This window comes from Carassius gibelio, chromosome A4 (genome assembly GCF_023724105.1).
Source record: "Carassius gibelio isolate Cgi1373 ecotype wild population from Czech Republic chromosome A4, carGib1.2-hapl.c, whole genome shotgun sequence".
Taxonomy (NCBI): Eukaryota; Metazoa; Chordata; class Actinopteri; order Cypriniformes; family Cyprinidae; genus Carassius; species Carassius gibelio.
The window spans coordinates 8022139-8034309 of record NC_068374.1 but is presented as its reverse complement, the minus strand read 5'-3'; the positions used below and the strand labels follow the sequence as shown (position 1 = coordinate 8034309).

At 35.6% G+C, this 12171-nt stretch overlaps 1 protein-coding gene across 1 annotated transcript in view; it reads right to left on the bottom strand.

Moving 5' to 3' along the window:
* Window positions 1-12171, bottom strand: part of LOC127981585 (NACHT, LRR and PYD domains-containing protein 12-like) — a 46059-nt gene that overhangs the window by 15073 nt on the left and 18815 nt on the right. Inside the window, exons 5-6 of the mRNA XM_052585507.1 lie at window positions 7452-7612; window positions 6051-6098 (exon numbers count right to left, since the gene is read on the bottom strand). Coding sequence (XP_052441467.1) covers window positions 6051-6098; window positions 7452-7612 — 209 coding nt within the window. The remainder of the gene's footprint in view (window positions 1-6050; window positions 6099-7451; window positions 7613-12171) is intronic.

The window sequence follows — 12171 nt, the reverse complement described above, 5'->3', positions numbered from 1 at the left end:
CTCCACAGTCAGCAAGGGAACTACTACGGTCAAGGTACAGAAACATAGTAAAGACATCCAACCCTCTATTTCAATGATGTGCAACACACCTGTATTTGACGTACTGTGAACTCTAGTGTGAAGCCACAGGACTCACCATCTCTTTGTCTCTAACACACAGAGAGAGTGCGAGAGAGAGAGATGAGTGAATTGACGCATTATATGTAAGCAATATTCTTTGTTGTATTTTCCTGTAAAAATAATGGAGTTCCTTTGGATTCTTTTAAGAACTGCTGTGTTCTCCTGTAGTATCCGGTAGTGGGTGGAGCTAATGCGCAAAAGACAATCTCATTGGCTTGCGCTCACCTATTTTGAAAATGCTAAGGCTTTGAATTTTCGAATTATGCCTTTATTGTGTGACCAAAAATGTAGAATTATCAGTTTCAGTTGTTTGATTACATTTGTACATTATGCGCACATATCCATTGGAAACAGCACAGATGGTCACAGTGCTATCCGGCGGGAGCAGCAGGCCACTGGCATATTTTTGCTCATTTTGATTTTTTTCACGTCAATACTGAAACGCGTAAACTACAAAGCCTATTTTACCTAATGAATAAGAGTTAAGCTTGAAATGGGCAACATCACAACTATATATATGTTTGGATTTGTCCCGAATGAGAGCCCAATCTTACCTTATGTTTTGCTTTAAATTATTATTTACTTGTTTTTGTTTGTTTGTAGCCAAGCCTATATGATTATAAACTGCCATTATATTTATCTATTAGAATTATATATTATTAATTCTTGTTCTGTTCTGATAAATTTGTTAAATGTATAGGATTTGTTGTAAAGTGAAGGGAACGTCTAAGTTATGTATGTAATTCATGGATGTTTTTATTTGTATAGCGCTTTTTATGATACAAATCATTGCAAAGCAACTTTACAGAAAATTTAGTTTCTACAATATTTAGCTTATGTATGTGATCAAGTGGTGATCAGTTTATGTGCAAATTACAGGAATTTTCTGAAAAATGTATACAAGACAGTCAACACTATTAACAGCAATTATAATGTGATTGCATATTAAGTAGCAATATTTGTTAGTTCTGTATATTGTTTCGGGGGTTAGCATCATCTGGGGTCCTCTGATGGGTTGGCATTATCTCTTCTCAGGTGTTCTGGATCCAGACTGGAGCTTGTGTAAATCCTAGTTAGCATGGGGTGTAAATCCTGTGGCAAAACAGAGAAACAAACAGAGACATCATTAGTGAATTAGCAAGGATCTGCCGTCTGTAAAAATGCCCATGTTTTGTGCAGTTTATGGCTGCTCCAATCATTCAAACTGTGAAAAAGGAAAGGTTTTTTGCAGAGTTTCAAAGATTGTTGTTCATAAAGGTGAGAAATGTAAAAAGCCCGCAGAAAAATGACGTAAAAAGTTGTTTTTAAACGTACGTCTGCGGTCGGGAGGAGCAGAGTCTGCAAATGCCCATGTCTACAGCGACCACTTTGTGGGAGGTATGTTAGCTAACTAACTTTTTTTGTGACTGTGTTTATATATCTATAGGTTGTTGTTAAATGCTAATTTACTTAGTAATGATTATTAAGTTTGGACTTCATCGTGACTTTTTAGGCTGCCCTAGCGCTTTGGTTGACGTAGAGTCGGTAGACTGGGCTCTGAGAGTCAACCTCGGTTACCAAAAAACTAAGCCCAAATCATAGGCATCTCTGCAACGAGAGCAGAGGATGAAGCTCAAGGCAGACAAACAAAGAAGGTCGGAATGAGCAGAGGCTATGTTGAATCTCCAACAGGCAGCTAAGAGTGTGGATCTAATGCAGACAGCTGAGATCTCCGAACCGTAGCAGTCAGCTGACAACTCACAGTCAAAGGACATCAGTGGCAATGGAACATTAAATGATCAAGGTAAATTATTGTTCTAAGATGTGTAACAAGCATTATTATTTAAATGTTATAAATGTGATTGTCAGAAAATCATCCTGTGTAACTGTTTGTGAAAAGGTTGTCAAAAAGTTAACTTCACATAAATGCACATAATTCATATTCATGAATTTCAGGTGAAACTCGAGAGATTAGGATATTGTGCAAAAGTTCATTTAATTCAGTAATTCAACTTAAAAGGTGAAACTAATATATAGATTCATGCAAAGTGAGATCTTTCATGTTGATATCTGTTATAATTGAGATGATTATGGCTTATGAAACCCCAAATTCAAAATTTGAATATTGTAAAAAAAGTTGAATTGCTGAAATAAATTAACTTTTGCACAATATTGTAATTTTGAGTTTCATCTTAGTTTTGATGAAGCTGAGACTAAATCTCCCACTGAAGTATTTAGATTTTAAGTTCAAGATCTCTCTGCCCACTGCTTCTAGAGTTTGGCATTAAGTAATTGACATACTTCATGAAAGGTTAGAATTTCAAATAGACAGTTATTTTTTATCCGCTTAGAAAATCGCCACGTTTTATTTTGTGCCACCATACATACGCGTGTAACTACTCATGTAACGGTCTTTAAATAGGGAAAACAAGGACGTGTTTGGTGACTTCTAAATTCTTCACTGTTTGGTTACTAAAGAATGAATGGGGCTAGGCTTAATGCTAACACATTCACAACGCCCTGGGTGAAGATGAAGTGCACACAAATTGAAAGACAGGAATGTTTTAATTTGTCTAAGTTAAGATTCGTTTTCCTTTAACAAAGATAATTTCTGCCTTTTTGCTCAGTTTCGGACTTGAGACTTAACTCGTACTCGAGATATAGGGAATTTACTACAACAGAGATTGTAATGTTACCTTAATCTCGCAGATGCCAGTTCCGTGACAGTCACAAGCGACAACCCCATCAGGGGAGGACCCCATGTATGGCCACTTGGGGTTCAGCCAGAGACCACTGCCCATATAGGAGAAGCCTGCATGCTCCTGAACCATCAGCTTCTCATATGCTCCTCTGGCTTGTGCTTCATGTTTGCATCCATAACTGTACACATGCAACACATGAAACATAAATTATTACTTTGTATTGCACGTGTAGAGCAAGTTCAGTGATTTAAATGCTATTAACCTAACCCAATATTTAGTTCTAATCCTGCATAACCCTAGTCGTATAACCCTATAACTAATGTTGATCTTTCAGGGCTGGTCTGTCTCTGGTGTTCTGTATTCAAGAACAGTTTTAGGAAGCACACAAGATTTTGGGATGAATTCTTTGTGGTAAGGCTCCCTAGCCATCAGTGCTGCACTCCTTGGACAGTTTTTGCTCAATGTCTCAAAAAACTAGCATATGTTTCTGACCCTCTCTTCACTCTTGGGCATGGAAGTGATAAGTTAACACAAAGACGATCATTAACTCCACATTTCTGTGGTCCATAACATATCTATATGCAGTTTAAATCTGCCGTTTATCCGATGGCTGTGAGGAAAACAGGTGAGGCTATCATCACAGGATTGAGTATTTATGTGGGTCTTTGTTGTCTTAACTCCTCTTTGCCCAACAGGGAAATTGTGACTGACCACAATGTCACAAGCTACACAGATTTATGCAGAATATAGAATAGAAATACTTTAATATTCCCTGACATTAGGTATGATGAAATATAATGAAAATCCCCTCATAGAGGGGAAAATTCTGTCATCATTTACTCACTCTCATGTAGTTACAAACCCACATAAATTTCTTTGTTCTTATGAACACTAAGAAAAGAGTTTAGAGAAATGTTTGTAATTAAACCATTCGTGTACCCTATTTACTTCCATAGCAGGATAAAGGAATACTCTGTAAGTAAATGGGGTCCACAAATGGTTTCGTTTTTTGGGTGAACTATCCCTTTAATTTATTGACATCATAATTTAGCCTACTATCAAAAAGTGTCACAAGATAACATTCTCTGTCCAACATTTGGTTTGCTGTGAACATGTCACCTTACCTTTTTTACATGTGATGGCATCAGCCACTTGCACTTCTCTGTTGTGCAGGAAGCTGAATCTTGCATCTTTACCCCAACTTCAATGGAAAAAAGAACTGCCTCTACATGAGAACACGATTCTGATAGTCTGTGAACAGAATACAATATGACATTTTTTAAACATCAAATGCAATCGGCAAGTGGCAAAGTGTCATATAAAGCACATTTTGATGATGTGCATATAGCCTACTTGTACTAATATGGATGGAGTAGCACTTTACATTAATCAATATGTTTATTCCTTAAAGCTCTTCCCTAGTTCTGAAGTACACAGTATGCTAGCAGTACAGTATGTGTGTGTGTGTGTCTCATTGTGTAAACATCCTAGCTAACATAAATTACTTACACTGCCATGCAATTGCAATGAGCTACAATGACTTCTCCATCCTCCTTCACAATAATCCAGGTCTTCAGAAGTGTTTCGCTTGACCTCTGAGAGTCTTTTACCTTGAAACATTAAAGACTGTCAGACTAACGCCATCGTTAAGATGTGCTGCGTTACTGCTAGCATCTTAGCACATAAAACAATATAAAAACAAAGACTCACTCTGGCGAAGACCAAACGATGATCATCGTGGAGCCGTTGGACACAGAGGTTGTGGACCCACCCATTGACAAAAAAGTTGTATGCCTCCAGACTTTTAAAGGCCTTAATTTGCTGTCTGGTGTAGTACGATGTCTGAAGGACCTCAACTGTCTGTAAATCTTTTAGCTTTACTAAAAAACTTACTCATCTTCATAAAGTCATTACTATTAAATGTTGATGGAATATTAAAATCAGGTGGCGTCTGGTTATTCATTAATCTAGCCACTGTGCTAAATAAAAACCTTGGATTGTTTTGGTTATTTTCTATGAGTTTGATCTAAACATACACATCTGTGCCGGGATTTGTGTGAAACAGAAGCAGTTTAATGTGAAGTTCAAAATGAAGTTTGTAGCAATGTTACTTTGTATTACATAGAAATAATGGAGCATTTTTTGTTTGGAACTCCTATTCTTTTCAATGTAGATTGTCTTTTTACAAACTTTAAAATGCTTTAAAAATGTGTTGAAGTTAGTTTAATACTTTGAAATGTGCTAAAAATGCTAAAATGGGCGCGAGTTTGATCCCCACAATGACTAAAAACTGGTTGTCTGTGGCAGAACCCAGATATACGCCATACCTGAAAGGTTCCCACAGGTAAACACTATGTCAGGTGTATAACTTTTGTAGTGAAATATTTGTAATCTTAAGTGAGGCAAACAGGCTTTTTAGTTTTTCCACATAATTTATTTTTTAGGTCATAGGAAAGGCCTTAATTTGCTGTCTGGTGTAGTACGATGTCTGAAGGACCTCAACTGTCTGTAAATCTTTTAGCTTTACTAAAAAACTTACTCATCTTCATAAAGTCATTACTATTAAATGTTGATGGAATATTAAAATCAGGTGGCGTCTGGTTATTCATTAATCTAGCCACTGTGCTAAATAAAAACCTTGGATTGTTTTGGTTATTTTCTATGAGCTTGATCTAAACATGCACATCTGTGCCGGGATTTGTGTGAAACAGAAGCAGTTTAATGTGAAGTTCAAAATGAAGTTTGTAGCAATGTTACTTTGTATTACATAGAAATAATGGAGCATTTTTTGTTTGGAACTCCTATTCTTTTCAATGTAGATTGTCTTTTTACAAACTTTAAAATGCTTTAAAAATGTGTTGAAGTTAGTTTAATACTTTGAAATGTGCTAAAAATGCTAAAATGGGCGCGAGTTTGATCCCCACAATGACTAAAACTGGTTGTCTGTGGCAGAACCCAGATATACGACATACCTGAAAGGTTCCCACAGGTAAACACTATGTCAGGTGTATAACTTTTGTAGTGAAATATTTGTAATCTTAAGTGAGGCAAACAGGCTTTTTAGTTTTTCCACATAATTTCTTTTTTAGGTCATAGGAAAGGGTGGTCCCCATTATGTATCTATTCTGACAGGTGACCCCCACGATGCAGTGTGTGTGCGCATGTGTATGTGTCTGTGTGTTTGTGTGTGAGTGAGAGAGAGAGAGAGAGAGAGAGAGTGAGTGTGTGTGTGTGTGTGTTTAGACATACATTTCTGTAGTCCAGGTGTAATCCTGGATTCTCCTCCAAGATCCACACTAGAAAACACACACAGATTCACATTCAGTAAGTGAACAAATTTATGTTACTATGCAGTTACTATAAAAGGTATTCAAGGTGGTTTCTAGGGAGTTGCTATGTGGTTGGTAACTGATGAAGTACGTGTTTTGGTTGCTTTGCAGTTGATAACATGTTCAGGGTGGTTTCTAGGGTTTTGCTATAAGGTTGCTAAGGTACAAAACATGGTTGCTAAGGTGTTGCTGTGTACATGGGGTGGTTGCTAGTATGGCTGTGTATCACCAGTCACAATATGATATGTACCCCGTCCACTCTTGACTGTAGATGGAGAAAACAGTTGATCTCTGCATTATGTAGCGCCTCCAGAACTGTATAGAATCAGTAATGGTGTAGGTTTCACGTTAACATTGGGCACTCTTGACCAGTACAATATACTAATTGTTTGCATCTTGTTTTCAAGCCCATGGATAATAATGTTCTCATTCTAATATATTAATATTGTAATGTCTTCATTGTTTTATATTGATAAAATCATCTTTACATTGCTGATAAGTGGTTATTGCACAAATGTTCTAAACTAATACTCAGTCTTCACTCCAGCTCACATGCACATATTCAGTCACTCATACAGATCGAGCAACATAGAAACTTCGGAAGCGATACAGGTGTTTTGTAATTGGATGTAAAAAACATATGAGTCTTCATTTTCTTCTGACATCAGAGCCACTGAGGAGGCAGTGGATTAGTTTAATTTTTGATGGTAACACCACCGAATACACACACACACACACACACACACAGACACACACCAAAACGAAAGAGTGAGGTGAGAAGTAGCTCATTATCATTTAAAGAAACTTGGCTAGCAGAGAACAGAGATGTTTTGACAAGGTAAAAGGATGCTGTTTTACACCACCATTAAAAAAATTTAACCAAAGTAGGATTTCATGTATGTAGTATGTAGTACAAAAGAATCATACTAACTTGTGGAAAATGGGCATACGATATTCACTTTAAAGTTAGTGCTTTTTTGTTCCTTCATTTACAAGTTGTTAATGTTTGTAACATAATTTATCATTTTGAATATGTTTGTTTCTACCTTTTATGGAAGCTGTAGGGAGGAGGCTGCTATTTTTATAATTTTAATTGTTTGCTCTTGTATTTTGGCCAGGGGTTAAAGTACTGTTTGGTTGTCAATTTGTTTTGTCTGAGCAGATTAGTTAAGATTTAACTCCATAGACTAGAGTTCTTTAAACTCTAAATATTGTTGCATTCTCTTAAAACTCGTAGACTCATATGGATATAACCAGGGACACTGAAAAGTTTAAACAATAAAACCGAAAACCTCTTCCTACTTGACATACTTGAATTTATAAAGTGAGCAGTTTGGGTCCTCCAGTTTTTCCTCCAGCTTGACTCCTGAATCTCCCAGGTGATTATAGCTTAGATCCAGCTCTCTCAAGCATATGGGGTTTGAAGTCAGAGCTGAGGACACATAACAACATCCCTCCCCTGTCACCATACAGCCAGACAATCTGGCAATACAAAAACATACAGAAATAGTCCATGTCATCATTTTTGTCAAATATTTAATATTCACAGAGACAGAACAGACTTTGTTAATATGTGCAGTTAGTTTGTTTGGGTACTGAAAATCTGAATATTCCATTTTAAAGATGACTGAGCAATGTGCTGAGGAGGCAGAATCATAGAAACCTATGCTATGCACACAAGCCTCATTCTAATTAAAGGGGTCATATGATGCAATTTCAAGTTTTCCTTTCTCTTTTGGAGTGTTACAAGCTGTTCATGCATAGACAAGATCCCTAATGTTACAAAGACCAAATTCTCAAATCCAAAGAGATATTCTTTCAAAAAGACTGGTTGTAGAAACCAAAATACTGTATGTTTTATGCAAAGATAATTGGTTTAATTTTGTGTATTTCTATGTGTTATTTAAGCTGACCCCATCTAATGGCTCAGGCGGAGATGCAAGGCCTCTGAGATAAAAGACCTGAGGGTGTGGCTATACAGGAAGTGACAGTCTTTGACCTCTCGTCTGATCCATGTGTTGACTCAAGCGACAATCTACTTTATATCTTTGCAATCCTTTACTCTATCAAGGTTTTGTTCAATTGCGATAAATGTTTCCTCAAGTTTGGACCAATCAACTATGTGGACAATGGATTTGTAAAGACTGTGAGTGTCAAGCCTTTATTTGTTCAGCCACCAAAGTGGATATCTGACCACTCAACTGGTCATCAGCATTCCAAAACGCCTCGTAGAAACATGCACCACATGTCTAAATCACTGTTTGGGAAGATTTGCATAACGCCGCCCAAATGTTTATGTAAAGAAAGAAGGTGTAACTTTTATTTTCACTGTAGTATTGTTGCTGCCGCCACTATGCTGTGGAGACAATGTGTTTCGTTGTGAATGCGAAGCTACTTTGTTTGGTCTTCCAAAAGAGAACACAACTAGAAATCAGTGGTTAACCCTCTGAAGTCAATTAATGCTTATATGCGTTATGAGGCATTTTCTCCTGATAACCCTGAAAAGAACTTAAATTACACTTTCAGTTTTGATCGAACAGATAAGAGAAATACATAAATCGAATCTGTAAAGGGTCTACTTTTTTTGCATACAGACATAATAACAACAAAACTTTGTGCACTTATACAATAAAGATAACAAACAAGGTGTGCTGTCTGCAGCCTTTGTCTGCGCTGATCTTCATTTAGACACGCGTCATTAAAACAAAGTGTAACTCAGTGAATACGCAATGAAGAAACATGAGAGAGATATCTATAGAAAGCCTGAAATGTCTGCTTATAAACTAAACAAGTGCTGCTGAAAACAAATATTCTGTGATAAAGCAATCCATATGAACACAACGTGATTTCCGTTTTTCACTTCTCCCTTCATTATCTTCTAATGCGACCACGTCCCCACGCTGAACGCGCTATTCAGATTCTAATGTTTCACTGAACCAGACTGTTCTTCAAGTTTTTTTATTTTACTGTTTGCTTCGCGATGAGAGGAATAAGACATAATTCACCCCAAAAAGATGTGATGTGGTTGAGGATTTGAGATTTGGATTTCCTCAGAAAAAAGAATGAAGCACTTTATTCAGCACAGATCATAAACATGAGTAAGTCTCTTTTTACTTATTTATATACTTGCACTAGTTTTCACATAACGTGTAAACATTTTAATAGTTAGACATTTTCCAAAGACTTTTTCCAAACTATAATTCCTGACTAAATGTATAATCAAGTGAAACATTATGAAGTTTCAATAACTATATACAATACTATACCACTCAAAAGCTTGTAACACAATGCTGTTCTTTCAATTTGTCCCTGCTAAAAAAACTGAAAACATATTCCCAGCTCTTTTCAACATTAATAATAACAATAATAATAATAATGATAATAATAATGATAATAATAACAATAAATGTTTTTTGTAGAAAATAAGATTGTTCAAAGGATTTCTGAAGGATTGTGTGACTGGAGTAATGATGCAAAAAATTGAAAGTTTGAAAAATTTAAATCAATATAATGTTTTCTGTGAGTGAGAAAACACGATGATTTTCACATAATTTAGAAAGAAAAATTCTAGGCTACAAGCTCCAGTTCTCAAAAGTCCCAGGAACCAATGTTCTGTATGTGTTTTATTGCCTTATTCAAGTGATTTAACATTTTTAGTTTTACACTAACCACGCATAACATTTTTTTTTTCTCTCAAAAACACAATCATGTACATACTGCTGCTCACATATTATTATAGCACAGTTTGTGCAGATCACAGTGAGATTAGACTTTAGCCATTTAGATGTGTATAAGAAACTAAAATAAGCATAATTTTCAGGGCATGACAAAACTTCTCCAAGGCCCCAAAAATACCCTTAGAGGGTTAAGTTGTATTTACAACACTGTTCCGGAACAATTCAACCCAAATATTAAGATGTGTGCAGTGCATTTTATGGAGGACTGTTTCCTGAACCTACAGACTAGCCTACAATGTGTCTGTGTTCAAAGGCTGTTTCTATGAAGTTTGGCAATTCCTACTTTGCAAGGATGTATGTTCATGATTTTGTTTTTGAGAAAACAACATTTATGTGTGGTTAGTGAAAACTAAAATTTTGAAGTCACTGAAATAAGGTCATAAAACACCTAGAGGACATTTGTTCAGAAAACTGCCCGACATGGACCTTGTAGCCTAGAATTTTTGCTTCAAAATTATGTGAAAATCATCTTGTTTACTCGCTCATAGAAAACAATAGATTGGTTTTATATATATATATATATATATATATATATATATATATTTTTTATATATATATATACTAATAATTATATATTACAAATTATTCCGAATTTGGAATATATTTTAAGAATACTATTCCCATCAACTGGTCAAAATGCACAACACGCTTTATGCTGCTTGAAAGACCCGTGTGCTGCTCTGATGTAAACAGCATGCATGAGAAGCACTTGGGGGAACACATGAGAGGTGCACTGAATGAAAGTACATTCACTCTCTGACAGCAGATGGCACTAAACTGCAGAAAAAGCTGCATTTACTCTGGAAACACCCATAAATAAAGCAGCTGCAACTGTGTCATTTAATAAGATAACATGAACTAACAGTTGTATTTTTTCTTTAACAAAGATTAATAACTTCTGAAGCAAATATAGATATTGCTCATTGTGATTGTTAATGCATTAGGTTATCTAATGAAGTATTATTGTAAAGTGATACCTATGGGTCTTTATAGTTCTTTAATCTGCGTAAAGTTTTTAACTTTATACGTTTTCTGTATTGCTTAATTATATTTAAATATTCAGTTATTTTTGTTATAAAAAAGTTATTTAACCTGTTATACTGTATTATGACCACTTTTTTAAAACTAAATTGCAATACCATGATAATACCGTATACCGTAATAAAAGCATGAGCAATTTATCGCAACAGGAAAATTTGATACCGACATATCCCTAATACACACATAATAACATTCCTTATAAGCTTTCCATTGAAAAACAGTGATCTGTCCTCGATGCTTGAGGCTTAGTCCTTTTTAATGATATATAGTTTGTATTGATGAAATTTGTCCCATTTCATTTAATCTATTCGTAAATATTGACGTATGCAAACAAAGAGAGTTAGTGTTTCGACGTCCAGATACAGGTTAACAGGTTAAAATAGATTTGATATGTAGTTAATGTTGCTGTTTACTCATTTCAAACTACTATTTCACAATACTATGTGCATTTTCAGTGGTTGGCAGGGGTTAGGTTTCTGTTATGATTGCATTTGCTGGAGTCAAATCATTCATACAGACATAGAAATAGTAGCGTGGAAGACGGGATTATTGATGGGAGGCTGGTGTGGGTTGTTAAGTAACACCCTTTTCATATACTCACCAGAGCCTTGTTAATTCTTTAACACATACAATCACACTGGTGTGATTAGCTCTTTCAGTATGTCATGTCATCAACTGCTGAATTTAAATCTACTTTTGCGCTTTGGCTGGTGCAGAGCCAGATTGGACATGCTGAGTGCTTGTCATATTATCATAAATATTCAGTGTTTTCAACAATATAATGTTTATTTTAGGTTACAGACATAAATACACACAAGTACTAGCAATACCATACATGTACAGTTTGTAAAATACACACTAATGTCTATGGAAACGGCAATGTGTCACACAGATCTATTGTGGCTGCGTTGTGTCACATGACAAGCATGATGCGTTGCCATGGATACAAAGGTGATACATTCTAAAATAATGGTCACTAAAAAAAAACTTACTGGGGGCTAAGCTAGTATATTTTAAACTCATGTGCAAAACGGTTCATTTTTGACCCTAACTAAGATGTTAAGGATCTGCACCAACTGCTAGATAGTGTTGCTAGCTTGTTCAGTTCTGTCAGAAGCTATATTTAGAAATGCAGCAGTTTTGCAGTTTTAGTGATTGTTTCAGGCCATTTCAATCTTAGTACCAATCCACATCTACATAAATATGAAAAAAAATGAATACAAATTTAGTTTTGTCTCTATTTCTAGAATTCCATTGAAAGCA